At 36.2% G+C, this 23385-nt stretch overlaps 1 protein-coding gene across 1 annotated transcript in view; it reads right to left on the reverse strand.

Moving 5' to 3' along the window:
• Positions 1–23385, reverse strand: part of BANK1 (B cell scaffold protein with ankyrin repeats 1) — a 311535-nt gene that overhangs the window by 142736 nt on the left and 145414 nt on the right. Inside the window, exon 8 of the mRNA XM_045056738.1 lies at positions 16893–17089. Within this exon, the coding sequence (XP_044912673.1) occupies positions 16893–17089 (197 nt within the window). The remainder of the gene's footprint in view (positions 1–16892; positions 17090–23385) is intronic.

Here is a 23385-nt window from a genome sequence, read left to right on the forward strand (position 1 = left end):
CGTTGTTTGAACATGACATTATAATATCAGTACAGCACAACAGAGACTGTTATGGTGCCACATATGGAAGCTTTAACTCATTGATGAATGGTTCTAAGAGTTTGGAGGTCAGCTAGTGGTTTTGTTGTAGTTTGGTTTGATTTTAGTTATTTATAAGCTATGGCCATGAGGCCATTGGCTACACCAATCAGGAAGGCTTACCAACCTTTGATTGTCTTGTTTTGATAGAAACAACATCTAAAAATCTTGTCATAAACATAAAACAAAGGAGTAGCTGTGATTTCTAGAATTCACTTGGGATGCCTGTGGTGGAGGCTCTCATTCCTTAACATTTTCATTTCCTTCAAAGATAACAGCCACTGGGGAGCCTGGGTGGCTCAATTGGTTAAGTGTCTGACTTCAGCTCAGGTCACGATCTCACAGTTCGTGAGTTCAAGCCCCATGTCAGGCTCCGTGCTAATAGCACAGAGCCTGGAGCCCACTTAGAGTTCTGTATCTCTCCCTCTCTCTCTGCCCCTCTCCTGCCTCTGCTCACACTGTGTCTCTCCCTCACTCTCAAAAACAACTATTAAAAAAAAAAACATAAGAGCCACTAAATCATTCTCCCTTTATTCCTCCCTATTGCAGCCTATAAGCATATCACATACACAACTGAGTCTACTCATCTAGTTATAACTGGGTAGTGATAGCAAAAGACCCATTTTTAAATAAGTAAGCTGTAGGGCCACAGTCTCATTTGTTGAACATAAAACCGTTTCAAAAGACTCAACATACCCTTTAAACTGCTAATGACGCAATTTTATAATTCAGTCTGGAAGCTTCACCACAGCAAATGCTAACACATGCTCAGTCCTCTTTGGGCAATAAGAGATCCTATGCCCTGTGCTCACTCCTTTGCTTTTGGCTCTTGGCTTCACATTTACACTGGGAGCTTGCTGATGGCACCCAGGCCCTAAAGCGGGGTTCACAATATTTATGCGGCTGTGGTGAGACACACTATGAGATGCCAGCTTTTTGGCAGCCAACCGGAATGGATGAGAAGACTCAAATCACCGTAAACAAGCCAGCAATAATGATAGGAGAATCCTGACTGCTGAGTGGCAGGGTCTCACAGAGTTTATAAAAGTGTCCACAGTCACGACACTATCCATTTGGCAGCCTTTCAGCACTGTTACGAGGTCTGGGTAGAATTGTTTTCTGTCCTGGACACTTTCCACTAAACTTGGAAGGCAGAGCTGTCACTCTTTCAATAAAGATTTGACCTTCAATTGCTATGTACTTGATGTTGCTTTATTTTTGCAATAATTTGTTTCCGTCTCCATGTTACATTGTGCTACCTAGATCAATATTCTTTTTGACAGTCATCACTGTAACATTATATATGCTAAATTATTTTTAAAATACATGTGGGTCTAAATTTGGTGATATATTTGTGAAGAGACTGCAACATAGCAGTGAGAACAGTTGGGAAAACACTGGGAAACACTCACTTTTTTTTTTATTAGGGTACAGATACAATAGCCTTTTGTATTAGGACCAAACATACTGATGCACCAACCATGTAAAACCTTGTCCCTCTGTAATATGCTTTTCTTCCAATGACTGGTTTTCTCTGAAAAAGAAACTACTTGTGGCTGCTCACGTGCTTAACTTTTATTTTTTTCTTACCTGATTCTCTTCTGATCATTGAATATGCTATAGTTACTCCAACATAAATAAAATTCTTAATCTTGCTTCCATGAGTTTCTCCAAATAATCTCCCTTCCTATAGCCCTCGTCCCACCATGGACCATTATTTATGATAAATTTCGCAACAGCCACTTGCCAATGATTCATGACATTTGTATGTCTAGAACTCGTGCTTACATTTGAAGGGGAGCGGAGTTTTTGTTGTAACTGATTTACACCATAAATTGTGGAGGGAAGAATATCTTTCAGGGTACATTCTCCAGATGATATTATGGTATCTCCATAGCACAGGCCATTTCAAAATCACAGGAAAAGAAGTACAATAATACCAGACATCCCTATATAAACACCTTTACCAGATACATTTTAATGATTACTCTTATCGCAAAGCTTTATATTTAGTCTTAGGCTATCATTTTTGCCCATCCACAAAATCTATTGTTTTGCTTCTTATCTACATTTAAGGGATAGGCTTAACTCTATGTTTTATCTCCTCTAGTACATGTATATAGTTCCCAGAAGAATGGGTGGTCTCATCTTGTTTCTTCTTTCAGAAATGCAAAATATGTTATTGACACAGAGGAAAGACACCTCATTAAAGTAGGACACAGCCACTTAGGGGATGATACGTACTACGACATAAGCTATAATTTCATCTTCAGTTTTATTTTCAGAAGCTGTTCAAGCTGAGCTCTATGGCAATGATGGTGGTGACAGTTGTGTCTTGAAAAATGGGAGCCCTCCACCTTCTGACATACTACAACTTACTAAAATATTTAATTTATAAATACTTAAGAAAATGGAATTACAATAGAGCAACTAATCTGAAACCATAAAAAGGTCCCCTTAGAAAAGTCCAAATTCTGACTTCATAGTCAGTGGAACTGGGAGAAATTTTATGAACACATTCAGACTGTTAAATTAATTACACAAGGGTGCCATTAGACTGAGGTGGCTCCAATGTCACAGTGGCCTACTTTTGGCAAACTAAAATCTACATCTGCAAATGTTTCAAAGATGCAAAATTAAAACCTATGGACAACCAATAACAAACAGCCAACTAAGCTTTAGGCTATAGCCAATCAATAACTTCCTTGCTTGGCCTCCACCTTTCCTCTATATGTCTCTCCCCCAGCTCCTGTCAGTGGAATGCTCCTAACCACTTCCAGTTTTCCTGATTCCAAACAAATGTTGCTCAAAAAAACTATGAACATTTTTAATATGCCTCAGTTTATCATTTATCAAGACACATATACGGATCTTCCTTGACTTGAAATGGGATTATGCTCCAATAAACCCATCACAAGTTGCAAAGATCGTAGGTCAGAAATGTATTTAATACACCTACCACACATCCTAGATTAGCCTAGCCTACCTCGCATATGCTCAGAACACTGATATTACTCTACAATTGGAAAAAGCCATCTAACATGAAGCCGACTTCATAATAAAGCACTGAGTATCTCATGCAACTTATTGAATATTGTACTAAAAGTGAAAAACAGAATGGTTGCATGGGTACAGAATAGTTGTAAGTGGATTGGCTGTTCACCCTCATGATGAGATGGCTGACTGGGAGCTGCAGTTTCCTGTCGCTGCCCGGTGAAGGGGTTTGGGACATTTCCCCCAGAATGTACCACTTTGGCATATGGATTATTTTGAACCAAAGGCAACTGAAACCCTGGGGGCTGGAGAGAAACTTTTGCTTCTCCCTTGATTATATAGAAGAAGCTAAATTGGGTGTCTTTCCCAGAATAAGGGTTTTTAACAGAGATAAATTTTATCTGAATGATCCATCTGTATGGCAGGGCAAACACCTAATTGCCAAACATCTCCTCTTATTTTCCTGTGAAGTGCATTCCTTTCCTCTGAAATCCCAGACTGCTAACCCCTCTTCCTTAGTTCAGAAGGACATATATGCCTCATTTTGCCTGAATATCTTTTGAGTTTCCATGTCTGTGCGGATTCTCTATATGTGTGCTATTAAGTCTGATCTTCTCCAGTTAATCTGTCTCACGTCAATTGGATTCTTAGTCCAGCTAGAAGGACCCCCGAAGGGGGCAGGAATTCTTGCTCCCTGACATTAGCATTGTACTGCATATCGCTAGCCTGGGAAAAGATCCAAATTCAAAATTTGAAGTATGGTTTCTACGGAATACATATCACATTCACACCATTGTAAAGTTGAAAAAGCATTAAGTTGAATCACTGTAAGTCAAACCATTATAAGTCAGAGACCCTCTATACAGACAAATTCACATCGTTATATGTAGAAGCATATATAACATGGCCACTGTTTAAATTCTGTTTAACATATCCACTTGCCAAAGGAAATCAGAGAGAATATGGAAAAAAGTTGATTCCATGTTTACTGAGATTACAGTGTGATTAGCTGAAAATCTTTTGCCAGTATTTCTTAAAGGGCAGTTCTACTAGCATTTTGGACAGGCCCATTCTTCACTCATCTACTGACAGTCAGTAAGACTCTTCAGGTATCAAAATAGGTTGCCCACTTTCCCACACACCTTTTAGGAGTTATGTAGAAACCACTACAAAGCTCTTAAACAAACTGCATTTTCTTTTAAGGAAACATTTTAACCAATTCTCATATTTTCCTAGAACAATTTTAGTAAGCTATTCCTGAATTGTTATGGATTTTTATTGCTTGTCTGTGGCCCATTTGTCTGCTCCTCCCTTTCTGCCTTCTGGGGCTCTGCCTACCTCTCGCTTCCTTTCTCATACTCCAGCTCCCTCTCCCCTCATGAGAAGAACTCAACACGTGGTCACAGCCCCAACAGCAAACAGCAACATGACAGGATTAATCTAGCACTCAAAGTATTTCTCATCTTGATTTGTACCATTGAGTGATTGAGAAAAAAAAATCATAGAAAGAAATTTAAAATAAAATGAATACTTGTATTAGTCAGGGTTTTCTAGAGAAACAGAACCAACATGATGTATGTGTGTGTGTAATATATATATATATATATATATATATATATATACGCATATATATATATATATATATATATATATATATTACACACACATTATGGGACTCTAGTGCATATATATATATATATATATATATATATATATATATACACATAACAAATTATTATAAGGAACTGGCTCACACAGTTACAGCCAGAAAGCCCCAAGATCTGCAGGACTTGTCAGCAAGTTGGAAAAGAGCTGATGGTGTAGCTCCAGTGCAAAGGCCAGCAGGCTTAAGACCCAGAAAGAACTTCTGTTTCAGTCTGAGTTCAAAGGCACGAAAAAGCCAAAGTCCCAATCCAAAGTGGATTCAGTGTTTTTGTTCTGTTCAGGCCATCAACGGATTGGGTGAGGTCCACACTCATTAAAAAGAGCAATATGCTTTACTCAGTCTGTCAATTCAAATGTTAATCTCACCCCAAAACACCCTTGCAGACACACCCACTTGACTTTTGATCAAATATCTAGGCAAAACCCACTGTCCAGGCAGGTTGACATAAAAGTAGCCATCACAATACTCTTGAGAATCAATAAAACTACAGTGATAGAGTAGTTCAGAAAAACAGCAAAGTCATTAGCTCTTTTAATCTGACCTACTAAAACTAGATTTGGTCTTTTCTTTTTCTATATTTTTGAAGGTGCTTTAGTCCGTCTGCATAGAACACAGGTGAAACTGAATTTGGACCCAGATTTCCATTTGAATTGAATCCTGTGTGATGTACTACAATAACTTTACGAAGATCTGTCAGATTTATAGTGGGATAAACTATTAGAAAACACACTAAAAAAAAAGGTTAAGTGTACCTTCCCTAAGTATTGAGAGATAGTCTAGTACAGTGTTAAAGAATGCAAGCTAGAGTTATACTGCCTGCGTTCAAGCCTCAGCTCTACCTCTTACTCGCTGTGTGACTTTGGGCAGTCGCTTAACCACTCTATGCTACATTCCTTTATCTGTGAAATAGGAGTAATAAAACATAGCTGTTATCATAAAGCAATGCAAGAGCTATCAGTACATAGCAAATTCTGTATAACTTTTTGCTAATTTTTTTTTTTTTATTCTTACACTGACATGTTCTTTTTCCAAAGTACTTAACTGCTTATTGGAGATTGCATATGGGGGTAAAATTATGGCAGAATGTGAAGGACAGATAATAAAGAACACTTTACTGTCTATCCCTCCATTTAAATGTGAGCTCATGGAGGAGTGACTTGTCTGGCTTTATTATTGCAAATATAGTAATATGCAACATAGCATTCATGCTTAGCATTTATAGAACTAATTCTTTTTCACGTTGTAAATACATATACTACACATATATGTATACGTGTGTGTGTGTGAAAGACAGCATCTACTGAGATAGCCACCATGATGCGTATGGCAGATACAGTGGTGAATAAGTGTATACTTCTGTGGAATTTACAGTTCTGTGGGACAGACGTTAAACACATATCCACATACATTAATAAGATGTACTGTCATCAAATTTATAGTGTGATAAAGGAAATAGATTCTAGGCTTGAATTTATTAATGTGTTAATTATATCAACACTGATTATGTTATGAAAACACCATGAAATCTAATATTAAGTGGAAGTCTATATTTATAATATATGATACTAAGCATAATGTGACAAATTTCCATTTTTTTATAACTAGATTTCAATTGAATTTTATTTTTTAATTAAAAACGTTCATGGCACTTATCACGTTCTGAAATTACCTTGTTTATTCATTTACTATCTCTTCAAACCAACTAGAATATAAGCACCAGGAAGGCCTACCAACATTAGCTTAAAGTTGCTAAATGCCAATCTCTACTATTCAGATTATGGCCACTCAAGTTTTTCTTGGAACTGAAAACCTCTATTGACTTAATAAGTAGAAAACAGACTAAAATAAAACATAACAAACATTAATTCCCTGTTTGAGGAAATGTTACAGTATAACCTGTTTAACAGAAAATTTGATGAATATTATTTGCTAAATTCAGGAGTGATATCCAAAAACAGGAAAGAAAAAAATTCATATTGGACTATTCATGTGTCATATATGTAATTTTTAAAATAAAATACTCAGTGTTAAAATAGCACAAACCGATTGAAATATTAAAATATGGTCATGGTGGGGGTGTCTGGGTGCTCAGTCGGTTAAGCGTCTGACTTCGGGTCAGGTCATGATTTCATGGTTCGTGGGTTTAAGCCCCATGTCAGGTTCTGTACTGACAGCTCAGAGCCTGGAGCCTGTTTCAGGTTCTGTGTCTCCCTCTCTTTCTATGCCCCTTCCCAACTTGTACTCTTTCTCTCTCAAAAATAAATAAACATTAAAAAAATATTTTAAAAAATATGGTCGTGGTGAAGTTTAAAAAGAATGATAAGCAGTATAATTCCAAAGGCCTTTTGTATACATAATTTGAACCTTACAATATTCTGACATTCAACAAAGTAGATTTCAGAGAAAACTAAAAGTACAGGGTTTTCTCTGTTCTCCTTCCCTCCTCTAACAATCCTGTTATATCAGGTGCAGAATGAGTGCTCAATAAATAGGGGGAAATGATTATAATGGTAATAATATGATGATGAGGTAGACATTCTGTTTGGAAGCATTATATGGACATAATTTTTGGAATGCCAAGGAAAGAGCACATAAGGAGATTGGAGGTGATGAACTGGTTCACTCAGTGAGTACTTATTATTAAAATCTAGATCACTTATGGCTCCCTTTGTGCCCATCCCCTTTCTCTTCCACTTTTATAGTCCAGGCTAAAATTGAGAAGAATGATTCTAATCATTATAGAATTCATGTAGTGGTACCCTAAAGTTAGTAGGTTCTTATTATTTTTATGGCTAGTCATCTCTTTTGGAAGCCATCTGATGAGGACTCTGGCTCCAAATTTCACCTCCTCTCCAATTGATGAGCCTCCATTTCCCAAAATGTAAAATAAGCAGCCGTCCCTCAGAGAGTAGTGGAGAACATGGAACAGGGAAATGTGGATAAAGTCTCTAGCCCAACCCAATACATAACAATAATCAACTCCAAGCCTTCCCCACTCCCATAGTGCAGTTGTAATCAAGCTGCAGGCGTGTTCAGCAATGCGGTCCAATACTGCGGTAATGAACCAGATTGCTCGGATAACTGGCATTCTCCCCACCAAATGCAAGATCGATTGATTCAATATAAATCTATGCAGTAACCCATTCTTGTAATAGAGAGTTCTCATTAAGAAAATGGATTAATTGGCTTACTGATATTTTAGCGAGAGCCAGATTTGAATAAGTGGACTCGGCAGTACTGAGAAAAGCAAATTAAACACTAATAAAGGGAGAAATGTGCCTGTTTAGGCTGAAGTCTCAGCCACAGGCTCAAATTGAGGATTTGGGTTTAAGATTTGTCAGTGTGAGTGGACACTAATGTCTGACAGATGAAAACACTCTAATTTTTACCCCTGGCAGCTCACTTTCTCTCCAAGACACCCATCCCAGCTGGAGGCTGCATGTGCGTCTCCTCCCCTGGAAGATTTCTGCCAGAGATTCCGAACCACTAGTCATGGAATGTGTGTCTGATATAGAATATGCTTCACACTTGTTTCCACACACAGCTAATAAGACATATTTGGGACAAACTAAGAGCAAAATATTCACTAGAACCATTCCCAAAGTATCATGGAGCTCATGTGTCATTAGAAAATTTTATCTTAATCTCTTGTCTCCTAGCGAATCGCTGTTCCATCTTTTCAATACTTGGAAAGACTTTTTATTATGATTAATTTTAAGGAGAAATAGATACATATACATACATAAATGTACATACACACATATCATTCATATCATCATCTTTCTTGTCCTGTTTAAGAGATTTGGGCAGTGCTTTCTCACCTTTTCAGAACCATTAATTTTTCTCTTTCTCTTGGTCATTCCCATTAACTTCCAAGCATGTAATTTCTTCAGTCTTTACAAAAATGAAAAACAAATACGTCTGTTGACCTACAAGCTACAATACCTCTTCTCTGCTTACCTTCACAGTAAAACACCCTGAAGAACTGCTATATACTCATGATCCCCCAGTTTCACTCTTTCTTTCCTTGCTTGACTCTCTGTAGTCATGTCAAGGGTTTGTAACCTCTCCCATACCTCTGACCGCATCTCCCTCCCTCAGAAGACACCCCACAAACTGCTCTTGATGGCCACAGTGCTAAACCCAAAGGTTGATTCTCTGTCCTTACCTCAATTAACCTGTCAGTAGCATTTCACAGTTGACTACTCTACCCCCTCTGTGAAATTTTCTTTCCCCCTTTGGCTTCAATGTCACTAGACTTCCTGGTATCTCTTTCTACCTCAAGGGCTAGTGCTCATTGTTTTCTGCTGGTACCCCCTATCACCTCAACTTCTAAACTTTGCAGTATCTAATAGGTATTTAAATTTTAACACATCCAAAACCAAACTGCGGATCTTCCCCAGCACTTCACACAATCTTCATCTCGGTACATAGCAAGCAATTCATTCCTCCTACCAAAATCCTTGGAGACATCAGTAACTACCAACTTCTTTTCTATATTGTCGCCAAATAATCAGTAAACCTGTTGGCTTTCCTGTAAAGTGCTAGAATGTTTCATATCTGACCACTTTTGACAGTCTCTGCTACTGTTGCCCTAGTCTAAACTGCTCTCATTTTGTCATGTATCCTCTGTATTACTGGGATGGTCTCTAATCCGTGCTTATCCCTCCTGCTCTTGCCCTGTAGAGTCTGTTGTCAAAGCAGCAGCTAGACAGTTAAATCAGAACATGCCATACCTCTCTTCAGAACTCCTTAATGGCTTTCATTCTCCACAATTCATTCTCCTCACCATTGCTTATACCACTCTACAGATACTGGCCTTTGTTACCTTTCTGAGCCGATGACTATTCTCTATCTCGTTTACTCTGCTTCAGTAACATTTGGCAACTTGTTCTTTTATGGACATGCCAGGCACATGCATCTCTGGGTCTTGGCATTTGCTGTCCTGGTTTTCTCTTATTGGAACATTTCCCCTCCAGATATCTGCATGACTTTCATAGATTTCAAGTGGTCACCAAAAGGCTACCTTTTCAGCGAGGACTTCTCCGACTACTCATTTCAAAATCGCTGCCCCAAACTCCCCCCACATACCACCCAAAACAAGGTGGTCCTTCCTATTTCTTCTCGTTCTTAAACACTAATGTCCATCTGACACGTTATATGTTCTAATTATTTATTTGTTTATGGTCTGTCTTTTTTCCCATTAAAGTTTAAATTTCATGATTACAGGAGTTTTGGTCTGTTTTGGATTCCCAGTGTTTAGAACAATACCTGACACCTAATAGGTACTCAATAAATATTTGTTGAATCAATCAGTGAACTGACTTGCCAAACTAAAATCAAAGAGGCTATTGATTTCCTGGCTCAAGTGAAAGTTGATTAATTTATTTAAAACAAACCCAAGATTTAGCCTTCAACTGGTACCATCTATTTTCCTTGTACGTTATATTTTTGGAGGCAAAATAAGTCAGACATAATCTTTAATTTCTCACATCCACACATATCACAAGGAAGGTGTTGCTACATAAGGAGAAATGAAGAAATCATATTGCTTGGCTCAGAGCTATGATATTTGATGAATATTCTTTTTAAAAAATACATGTAGTTATGCACTTTTCTCATATGTAATCTGACCTTGGAGAAGGCTTTATATGATGTAGAAAGAAGCCACACCACAACACCAGTAGAGAAGTATATATTCTGCCTACATTGAATTACATCAAACACCTTTTTTATCATCAAGCATCAAGAATGACTGAAATTCAAAGCCTACTCATGGTGGCTAAATGGTCTTTAAAGTCCCTTGCGACCCTGTGTGTTTATAATCATTTATCTTCTAATTTCTCAGAAACCTTCTAAACTTGAGTCCTTTTGTTTTTCTCTGGCTTCTTTAAAACCAATTAGCTTGTATAGAAGAGACTAGTCTAAAGATGTCACTTACATGCCTGCTGGTCAAAAGGAAATGCAATTTCAGTGAGTGTAAACTTCATCACACATGTTAATTAGAGCAATCAGTATTGACACCATAGCTTTAGAGAGTAGACCTCATGAAATAAACACAATGACATTATGCTTTCAGGATGAAATTCTACAAAAGCAAACGAATTGAAATTTCATTGGGAAAATATGAGTCTTGGCGATTCTTCTCTATTAGCCACCATAAGTATGGGTGTGACCTTTGTTAGGATTCTGGAGACTGCCAGTGTCTGAAGCAAATACATCAAAGATAACGATGCTTGCAAAATTGAACTGGAGTCTTAAGTCAGGAGAAAGACCCAGGTTAAAGACAACGACTGAGTTATTAGACACAGGAAAAGCTTGTGTAGGAAGAACTTTAGCTGTTGGGGTAAGAGAAGAAACTCAGAAGGAGTCAGTGGACATTTAGAAAGATGGCATGGTCATGGAAACCCATGCGAAGGCCTGAGCCAAAGGACACGTACGAGGAATCCAATGGATCAGATCCATGATAGATTATTCACGGCATTTGACAAAAGAGCTTCAGAGTGAAGTTAAGAGACATTTATTTCAGTTAACTCTGATACTGAAAAACAGACTGAAGAGAAAGCAGAGCTTTTGGGAGTGTGTACCTGTGTGTGCACGCACACATGTGTGCATATCTATATTTGAACATGTTTGTTCAGGGAAGAGTCAATATAATGGGAGAGATTAAAGATGCAAAAGAAAGAGAGGGTATGATTGATGCGGAGAACTAAAGTTGATATAAACAACAATAAATCGAAGGAAATGGGTGAATAAAATATCATTTATTGTGGATCTACTATATATTTAATACTTTCACATTTATTTCATTAAGTCCTAAAAACACCCTGTAAGGAATTTTCCGTTTGCAGATAAAGAAACTGAAGCTGAGAGAAAGCAAAGAGATTGTCCAAGGATGCAAACTTGGTATTTGATGAAGTTAGAATTCAAATCCAGAGCTGGCTGAATCCTGAGGCCCAAAGCGTAGAGAAAAATGGAAAATTTGGCAAACAAGTGAGGGGAGTTCAGGGAGTTTAACAGGATGTTTGGAGCTGCAGAGTTAGGGTATTAAAACTGGGTTTGTGGACTTGCAGAAGGGTAAAACACTGTAATAGCCACTATGGTGCATTTAATGGGATTTTAGAAAGAGGTTGCTAAGTAGCTCCAAAAGCATAACAGAGAAATGAATTTGTAATGCATGCAGTTGAGTGCAGTTATGTGACTTGTTCCAGGTTCTTTAGTTCTAACAGAACATCAATACTGAACAAAGGGCAGAATTCTAAAATGTACTGTAGGCTGGCCTATTAAAAATATATACTGAAGATAGCAGTTGGGATAATTTAGAATTCTCTAAAACTAAACTTTAAAAAAATCCTGAATGGAGAGAGAATCTGACCAATTATTTTATTTACATCATGGGACCTAGTTAAGGATATTATTGGTGAAGTGAGATCAAACAAGCCCTTAAAGTTGACACTTACCTTCTGCCCCATCATTGAGTAAATAGATGCTGAGCACCTCCAGTGCCCATAACAGTGGGAGAGGAAGGGAGCCCATTACCCATTATCAGCTTCTAGACTTGTAAGAAAGAAGAACTACATTGGCAAAGCAGGGTGTGCAGCTACTTAGACAGAATAAGTATACACTAATATATACTAAATTAAATGAACACTCTACCAGAGAACAAATAGTATATAAAGCACCAAGTGAGCAATACTAAGACTGAGGGAGATAGTCAAGAAGAGTGATGTTCACTGGCCTAAACATAAAGTCTAACTTCTGAGTGATAGGTTCTCCACAGCAGTCAGTCCATCATTGCTTAATACAGGGATTCTCAAAGTGGTTTAACACCTACCTTTCTGTACCTTCATTCCAAACCCTGGACCATTTGAAAAAGTTCAGGGTCATTGTTGGTCAGCCAGACACTAGAGGGCAACAGCCCCCTCCCCCTCACACACACACACACACACACACACACACACACACACACACAAGCCCACTGTCCACAGAGGCAAACAGCAGTGTTAGATTAAGTCAATGAGAGCAAGATGTTATAGGAATTTCATCACAGATGAAAACAATAGAAAGATTCCCAGTGAAGAGTCTGTCTGAAATTGCCAGCTAGAGAAAGTGCATGGAAAACTGATTTTGTAATTCTTAAATTTTAATGAAATGATTTATGATTAAGATCTTATTAACATATACATAAAACTACATAAGTGAACACTGTGGTGGAAGAAAAAAGATAATCAGTCTGAATGCTGTTCCTAAGAGAAATAAACATATGTTCTCCAATTCCATGCCAGCCAATAGAGGAGGATATATCTCCCTGTCCATTTACATAATGATGTCATCATTTTGTTAAGTGTTTTAAACTGATGGAGATGGGTGGGGTGACATATTCAAGATAATATAAGGAAGTACGTGCTTCAAAGAAATTCTAATTTTTGCTGCATACTTTATATTGAATCAGAGACTATGTCTTTATCTGTGGCCAAAGTTTCAGCTTATTTTCAATTTTTCAGGTATTTTTTATTTAAAAGATAACATTTCAGAGGACTGAATTAATTGTCAATATTGCTATTTCTTATTTGAAATAATCTGGGATCTCCTCTAGAACTTTGTTAAGTAAATCGTGGCTCACTCAATTGTAGATTTAAGCACCAACCCTTATCCTCTTGGTCCATCCACCTTTCATAGTAATTTTCTGAGGAGACGTTGTCAGAAACTGAAAATAGAGTAGTTTATTTGAAAGACCTTATGGATTTTAGAAATATATAGTATTTTTATCTATAATAGTACTGAAAACATGAAAAAAAAGTATAGGTATTAATTAGATAACATTCTCAAAACATGAAAGCTATCTGTTCACAATAAATTCCACTTATAGATTGTGTATAAATTATTAACTTCTCAAAGGAAAAATGTCATGAAGAAATTAAGAGATGTTATTTGAGCCTTCTTCTCCTTTTTTTTCTTTTCTCTTATTCTTCAAATAGTTTACATTAAGATATGGAGGGCATTTTGTTTGTGAATGCTTGCCAATGGTTCTTTTTCTTCCCTGTGTTTTAAAAAATCACAATTGGCTTTTTCCTTCTACCCATTTTATTCAAACATATCATGTTGTAATTCTCTCTGAAATCCTAAAATTAACAGTGTTTCACTGATGGGCGATGAGGAAGAATTGAACATATCAGTCAGTTAGTTGGGGGCAAAATATGTTTGAAATTAAAAATATGTATTTCTTCTGCACAGAAGTATGGTTCATTGGATTGTAAACCTCAAACCTGAAAGAATATCAACTTCTTTCAACCATTCTGAAACAATAGTTAATGGAAAGTGGTTTCTTTTAAAGGAAAGTTTGAACATGTATGCGACAATCTAGATTTATCAGTGTGATTATAACATTAAAGCTATGTAAATATTATTAATGAAACAATAAAGTACTGTAGCAGCCTAATGAGATTGTATATTTTTTTCTCTATCAGGTTTAGACATACTCTTGAAAGACTTAGTTACCATATTTTGAATATAAAATTTCAACATGTGTTTCTCTGGCTTTCATTAAGGAGATAAAATATTTGGATTTATTTTAAATAAAATTGATGATTAGAAGAATAGTCAGAAAAGTAAATCAACAGGAAACACACTTTTTCACGTGTGTCACAACCTAACAGATATATTCCCATTTTCTTTACCACACATTTGCAAAAAGGTCTTCGGTAGCTTGAAAAATTATTGTACCTAATTATCCATAACCATAAAACTGCTGTCCCTTGCAACAGTTATAGTCACTTCCTTACTGACATCAGAACACTCACAAAGTAACTGATCTAACCTGTTTATAATGGCAATGTCCACTATGGACATTCTGACAAAATGTAATAGCTCACGAAGAAACAAAATATATAGCATCATTTAATAAGTTTCATAGCATAATTATCAAGTATAACTGCAAAATTAGAATGCAGCCATTATAAAAGAGTGAAGAGTCACCTACAGGCAGTGATTATTAGCTATGTTATCCATACTAATCTATGAACAGAATCTCTTCATTACAAATGAGTACCTCTCATGTTTTGAGAATGTTATCTAATTAACACCTATACTTCTTTCATGTTTTCAGTCCTATTATGGATAATAAAACCATAATGCCATCAACTTGAATCAGTGCTATTATTGCAAGAGCAGAGATCAAATGTCCATGGGATGTGAGAGAAAAAGAAAATTATTTCCCATATCCATCACATCCTACCTTTGAACTTAACATTCCTATCTACTGCCATTATTATCTAGTATCATGTTATTTATGGGGCACATGCAGTTTGCATGAGGCTGCATCTGTTAAAAGGTGAGTTTTCACTGGAGAATGAGAAGTGGAAGCCTTACTCTTTGAAAAAAAAAAAATCAGAGCTTATGTTAGAAAGTAACCCTGGATGCTAAAGACTTTCACAGGCTTTCTTTTTTCCTTTCCTTTTCTTTTCTTTTCTTTTCTTTTCTTTTCTTTTCTTTTCTTTTCTTTTCTTTTCTTCTTTTTTAGAGAGAGAGAGAGAGAGAGAGTGAGTGCATGCATGAGCATGAGCAGGGGAGGGGTAGAGAGGGAGAGTATCTTAAGCAGGCTTCACGCCCAGCACAGAGCCTTATGTGGGACTCAATCTCATGACTGTGAGATCACGACCTGAGCTGAAATCAAGAGTGGGATGCTTAACTGACTAAGCCACCCAGGCACCCCTTCCACAGGGAAATTTTAACTTAAGTCCACCAGTGGTTAAAAATTTGAGAATAAGGTTGTAGAGAATTGATAACAGGCAACCAAGATGTGCTGCACAACAGTACTGTAGGCAATGACGCAAAGCTGAATTGATTCATTAGCTTACCTGAGACAGATACCATACCATTGGTCAATGGCTATATAGAGTGGATAATTACTAAAGTGAATGCACTCATCAGATATGTGAGAATCACTATCTAAAATCTTTTCAGGAATAAAAATAATTCTTATTCACGATTTGAAGGACATAGAATAATAAGCACTTTTAAAAATTTTGTTACAAACCCTTATTTATGTATTTATTTATTTTTGTTTCTGTATTTATTTTAAATAAAAACAAAAGATATCCTATTGTAATTCATTGTGAATGATATCCATGCTATTCTGGTAACTACTTTGCTATTTCTTAAAAGTGGGGAAAAAGTTAGATTGGTTGTCATTTGACACTCTGGAATCCACAAATATGATTAGTTTATGGAAGTCCAGTATTACATTGACTTAACCTAATAATCGAATGAATGGTAAAATGACCAGAAGCTACTCATTGTATTTCAATGTTATTTATTAACTGTTCACTGGCAATAAAATTATTTATTTTATGAGAGTCAAAAGACAAATTTTGACATATTCGCCAGACAATTATTGTCTTATGTTTTCCAAAGAGCCATCAGAAGCATAATTCACTTTCCCAAGCAAAATGTACATAACATTTCTCTTGTTACAAGAGAAAATAATTGCTCTTCTAAAGCTGATCATGAAAACACAAAATGTGTTCTATGTATTAAGGTAGTATCCCCTCCTTCAAAATCGTCCCTTGGTTGTATTCTTGCTAAAATCTAGACTAATATGCTTCTGAAATTTGAGGCTTTAACCTACATAATTAGGATGAGGGACTTAACAGCGTGAGAAAAGGAAGCCCATGTGAGAAACACATTTAAGTAACATGAATTAACTTTTTATTAAATAGACTTTTTGAATGATTTTAAAAATGTATTCTTTTAACCTATCAATTATTCATCTAATTTCATATGCCTAACAGTGTCTTACTTAGACTCCTGAATGAAAGAATAAATGTAATAGGGTTTCATTTCCTTCTCACCATCTCCCCTCCAATATGGAACAGGCTGTATAGAAACCAGAAAGACAAGCTTTTTAAAAGCTTTTTAGGGGAGGGAGGGTGGAGTCAGAGCTGGTTTATGGCGATGCTAAAACAAGCTGACCTATCTTGCGAAATGCTTTTTCAGGACCAAAAGACACTACAAACTAGCTGAGAAGCAGCATCATTCCCGAAAGAGCAATGTGCATACAGGCGCACGCACACACACACACACACACACACGCGTGCAAACACACTTATTTTATAAAAAGCATCCTAGAGATAAAATGGAAAAAAAAAAAACTTACTGAGAAGTCTTCAAAGATTTTCTTGAGTTCTTTGTGACCATGCCTTTCGGCGATATGTGCTGGATCAGAACCCTCCAAATTTTTCACCTTAGATGCCCAGGTTGCTCCTGAACATTGAAGCAAATGGATAGCTAAGTTCTTTAAACCAAATTTTGCTGCACAGTGGAGAAGGGTTGGAAGTTCCTTGAAATGAGTATCTGTAAGGATGAGAGGTAATAGGATTAATATGTTTTTATCATACCTGGAACTCCATAAGAAAAAGTCGAACACAATCTACTCCTAAAAGTAATTCTCACAAAGTAGAACAGATTTTTGTGTGATTTTTCATCGGTGGTTTTAACAATGTAGCATCTCTTCCTTTCTATTTCTCATCTTACAATGAATATAAACTAATATTCTCATTAGTATTAATGCCTCACTCTTACTTGTGGGATAATTTTAATTTGAAAAGACACACCAACCTCTTAAATATAAAACAGAACAAAAATACCATATTGTAATAACTCCTTTTGAAGATACTTGGACATGAGGCAAATACTAAATAACAATATTAAATAGGTTCATCTATAAAACCTTTTTGTGTTTTCTACTGTCACGCCTGGTTTGCTTCCTTCTGAAGTTGAAATGGACACATAATTCCTAGAGGGGTTATATTAGATTCTTTCAAAAAGGAACTGCAACAGAAAATACAGGCGGGCACTTTTATGAACATCTTCAGTACGGAAATTTCCATCAGGATTTTACAGCTTTCGTATCAATGTTTTGGAGTTTGAATTTCATAATTAGTTATTAGCTATCAGTTAGAAGTATTAATTATGCATCACTATAAAATGGTGAATGTAAACAGCTACCTCAGTGACAAAACACACACAGATGAGTGATGGTTTGTTATTAGTCTTTATTTTCACAACTAGCTAGAAAAAATGTGGCATAGAAACTACACATCAGCTTGCTTTAATAGCTGTGGCATTATCAGAAGCAAGCAGTGTGAAGACGTATGGCAACAGAAAGAAAGGTGTCAAAGCAAAAGTCAATTCTCTTCCATAGTGTTTTGGAAAACTGAATCTGGCCTCGTTTTCCTCTTTGCTATATTGTAGGCTAAAGGGAAACAAAAGGAAAAGACAGCAGAATTAGACTTTGAGTTTTCAATTCACCTGAGTGTCTTGGGGCACAGTAAATTAGTTTGTTGGTTTGCATGTTTTAACAGAAGACAAAACAAAAGAAAAACCTCCAGGATACATTAAGAACTTACTGTAAGGCAATATTTTACCCTTCAAAATGTGTTAGAACTAAACAGCTCTATGTAAATCTGTGGTTATATTTCAATGATAAGTGCACTGGTCACTTCTTACATTGTGTGCAGTGGGTCAAAATTTATCAAATATTTTATGAAGATGAGCTTGTGAAAGCTGAAACTGTCTAAGGTAGGTACCATTTTCAAAATGAAAAATTATGTATTTTCTTAAAAAGGTATTAAGGTAGAATTTTTTATTTATTTTCATTAAAGGTCATTATAAAATATAATTTTCTGCTGTAATTAAACCAGGGCAAAATTAGGAAGAAAAATATTTACATGATAACATGAGATTTTTACATGCCCTGGGTCATCTCTCTCACTGCCCCATCATACAATGAACAAAAAACATCATCACCTCCCAATGAATGCTTTATGCATTATTCCTGCACATTGCTATTCTGGTGAATTTTTTACATCACTGTCAATACAGCTTATAATGTTATTTTCATTAAATAAATGTTTAATCATTATAGGAATACAGTCACCTACCTCCTTTCAGTAAATTCCTCAAGTTTAAGATAATATAATATTAAAAACAACAAACTTCATTAAGAATCTCTCTTGTGCATCAAAAACAGCAACAAACAGTCATGGTTTTCCAGGGTACCTTTCCTAACAGCTGTGCTGAACCATGTTTTCTGATACACAAATTAAGATTGTAGTGATCATGCTAAAGATACTAGAGGTCTGAAGCTTGGCTTCTTTATTTTCTGTTTCTTTACTTCATTGTTAGTGGTAGCTTAAAATCCATTAATCTACTAGAATGCTTTTTGAAGTTACAGACATGACAGAGCCTTAGAGGGTATCTTTCCAGTTTCCTACCCAGTAATAGAATTGTATTCCCAGAGGCCATAAGAGATGATCTGGGTACTGCTTGCATACCACTAATGACAGAGTGCTCTTTACTTCCTAAGGCAGCCTGTGTTTTGGTTAGACAACACTGATTATTGGATAATTACGACTTCTGTTGGGGGGAAATGTATGTCCTCTAAATTCTCATGTATTCTAATCCTTTGGGCAATATAGAATACGATAGCTACAAAGGCACAGGTATTTACTACGTGAACTTCAACAAGCTACTAATTATCTGAGCCTAGCCTTCTCTTCCAAGTCATAGGGCTATTGAGATAATTAAGTGACTTAACGGAAAAAGTGCCCAGGAAAGTGGCTGCAACATAGTAGGCATTCAATAAATATTCGTTTCCTCCCTTTATCTCTACTGCATCAAATAGTTTAAGGCATCCTTGTCCTAATTTATCTTTGTTCCAACATTAAAATCTCTGATTCTTTCCATTATTCCCAAGTACTAACCATCCTGAGAGCTTGACTCCAGAATAGTTGGTCCTTAACAAAACGATGAATCAGTTTTAAACCTGCTTAAACAATCATTTACAGCAAGATTTTTCATTATCTTGGATCGGGTTATTTTGCCTGCTTATTTTCACTAAGTAGGAAATGCTCAGCCTGCTAATATACATGGTCAATAACTAAAAATTTCTAACTTAAGTTTTTTTTTAATTAAAGCATGACAGAGTTAACCTTTCACAGAATTTGAAATGATGCAGAGGAGCTATGTTAGTTATTTTAATGTTAATTGAATCATGATCTTTAGCTTATTTTTGTAGAACATCAAATTAAATATACTCAGTATGTGCATATATTATATTTATATATATGTGAATAAAGGTATTCATGTCAATAAAGGTACCATTATGCTAAGAATTAGATCCGGCTTTTAGGTGTACTTTTCATAAAATCATACTTTTTCTATCTTCACCTTGCTTTGATTATTACGGGAATTTAAGACATGAATGGATTCCTCTGTATCTGAAATAGGCCTGTCTGTAATCACATAATCACTAATGTTTTTGTGTAAAGATATTTATGTTCATAGTTTGTTTTTTTAAGTATAATTTAAATTTGCACTGATGAGTTTGATGAATTTTGACAATTCTATACACCATGTAACCACAGCCCAAAATAAGCTAAAGAAAGCTTCTATTACCACAGAAAATCCTCTCATGTTCCCTTCTAGTCAATTCTCCACTTCAGAAGCAACTACCTGCTAATTTTTATCAACATAGGTAAGTTTTATTTCTTCTTGGATTTCATAGAAGTGGAGTCATAGATACTTGTGTACTGCATTGCCTTCTGGCCTCTATTTCTGATGAGAAGTCAGATATCATTTTTGTAATTGTTTTCCTGTATGGAATGTGCTTTCTCCAGCACAATCTCCCCACCCTCACCCCCTTCCTCCTTCAACTACTTTTAAGATTTTATCTTTATTTTTGATTTTCAGCTGTTTAACTATGGTGTGTAGGTATGACATTTTTGTATTCATTCTTTTAAAATGATTTAAAAATTTTTTTTAAATCTTTATTTATTTTTGAGAGAGAGAGAGAGAAAGAGAGAGAGAGAGAGAGAAAGCGGGGGAGCAACAGAGAAAGAAGGAAACACAGGATCTGAAGCACGCTCCAGGCTCTGAGCTATTAGCACAGAACCCGATGCAGGGCTTTAACTCACAATCCGCGAGTTCATGACCTGAGGCAAGTCGGACGCTCAACTGACTGAGCCACCCAGGCGCCCCTAAAACAATTTTTTAAATGTTTATTTTTTGAGAGAGAGAGAGAGAGAGAGAGCATGAGTCAGGGAGGGCAGACAAAGAGGGAGACACAGAATCCAAAGCAGGCTCCAGGCTCCGAGCTGCCAGCACAGAGCCCGACTTAGAGCATGAATCCATGAACCCTGACATCATGACCTGAGTCGACGTTGGACACTTAACTGACTGAACCTCTCAGGTGCCCCAACATTTTTGCATTTATTCTGCTCGTGGGGTGACAGGGCTGACTGAATCTGTGGATGAATGTCATTCATCAATTTTGGGTCATTCTTGGCAATTATTTCTTCAAATACTTTGTTGGCCCATTCTCTGTCACCATTACTAAAGAAATACAATTATACATGTATTAGATTATCTAATATTATCCTATATAGTCTGGATCAGAATTAAGTCAAATTAATGTATAGATGAACTGAGCTTGTTCTTTTTTTATGGCTTTATTTTGAATCTGGAGTTTTCGTCTCTTTTTCAGTTTGAATAATTTACTTTGTCTTCAAATTTACTGATTCACTTTGTTGTTTCCATAATGAAGCCCGTCTAATTTTTAATTTTTTTCAGATATTGTTTATCTCTAGGATTTCCTTTTTTATTATAATTTCCATTTCTCTGATAAAATTGTTCTCATTTTACTCATGTTGCCAGACTTTGACAATACATTCTGTAACATATTTATCATAGTTACTTTAATGTTCCATCTGATAATTTCAACAACTGAAATACTTCTGTCTGCATCTAATCATTGTTCTTTTCTTGACCAAGGGTCACCTTTTATTCCTTCTTCATATTTCTTGTAATATTTTATTGTATGCTGAACATTGTATTAAAGAACCGAAGTAAATATCTATCCCCAGAATAAGGCACACTATTTCTTCAATCAGACAACTGACTCAAATTTATCTGTAGACGAGCTGAGCTTGGCCAATTTTGTGTCTTTACCTAGCTTCAATTACCAACTGGCCTCAAATATTTTGAGGGCAGGATCATAACTTTCTGCAGAACAGCTTGGGATCTGAGCCCTGGTGAGAACCACGAAATCTCAGTTGCTGTACAGACTGGCTATCAGCTTTTGGGTCACCATATAATTCTCTCTTCTCTCTAGTTATACCTCCAGACTTCTTCACATCAGAGTACCTTGGATTTTATGGGACCTCTGTAGTACACTCAGTTAAGGAAGACTCCTTACCATCCCAATAGCTTGGAGGGATTTCTTCCAGCTTTTATGCCTCTCTGTATTTAGAACTTTCTTTCCATTCGGTAAGAGCTTTGGTGGGATTTGTCTCAGCAAACCTGTCCCCCTTTCCCTCTTCAGCAGCCACTAAGCAGGTCTTCAGGGAAGACTCAGACATGTTTTCCAAGGACTTCTCTCAGTTTTTCTGCCCTCCAGCTATTGGTATACCAGCTCTGTGCAGTTACAACAGCCTACAAAAGAGAGGTAGTGGGTGATGCAGACCCACCCTGTAATTGGGGCTCTGTCGGACTTTTGTCCATCACACTAGCCTAAATATAGCCATTAAAAGTCTGCTAAATGTTCAGCTGCTTTCTCTTCATTCCTCATCAATACTGAGTTTTTTTGTTTTTTGTTTTTTGGTTTTTTTTACAAAATACAATTTATGGTCAAATTGGTTTCCATACAACACCCAGTGCTCATCCCAACAAGTGCCCTCCTCCATGCCCATCACCCACTTTCCCCTCCCCCCATCAACCCTCAGTTTGTTCTCAGTCCTTAAGAGTCTCTTATGGAGTTCTTATTGCTCTGTAAGGAACGAAGGAAGTCATAAATTTCTTCTTTCTTGTGAAAGCCTTGTCTCTTTCTGGAATTTAGTTCATTTAGATTTCTTTTGTCATTCACTTTCTGCTGAACTGATTTTGAAAATCATCTTGCTTGTTGTTGTTACAATGGGAGCAAAAGACTCTTGTGATGTTGCACATGGTAATGAGAAACAGAAGTCCTATTAATCTTAGCTCATACACCATTTAGCAATTTTCTTAAACTTACAGTATTTATTTTATAAATAGTTTATAATCTTACTTATTGAATTAAAATAATGGATTCCTTAACAATATATAAAAGGCTTTTTAAAGTTTGCTTAATCTGCAGTGTACCTCTGCTTCATTTCATGGAAATTTTCATTGAATTAATCAAGATTCATTGGTCTGTTTTTATTATCAGGTATAAATAAGAAGCCACAATTCACACTAAAGAGTGGTCAATTTGATCTTGACTTTTTTTTTTTTTTTTTTGGAGAAAATAAATTTTCAGGTTTCAGTTGTTTCAACCAATGTCTGTTGAATGGTAATTTCAGAAGAGCAGAATTAAATGGTTTGGGGGTATTTTTCAAGGAAAATTCAATTTCACCAGTTTTGCAAATAAAAATTAATAGGTGAGTTGGCACACAGTAAAGAAATTGAGTCATATATTTATTTGTGTTGAGCCATTTCTAACAGTTCAAGATAATCCCTATAAAAGATGATGGCCAATAATTAGATTAAAGTAATCAAACCAAAGCTTTCAAAAGATTAACCTAGCTCACCAGAATAACAGAATGGGAATATATACCCAAGGTTAGAATATAAGC

The sequence above is a fragment of the Felis catus genome, chromosome B1, assembly GCF_018350175.1.
Source record: "Felis catus isolate Fca126 chromosome B1, F.catus_Fca126_mat1.0, whole genome shotgun sequence".
Classification (NCBI taxonomy): domain Eukaryota; kingdom Metazoa; phylum Chordata; class Mammalia; order Carnivora; family Felidae; genus Felis; species Felis catus.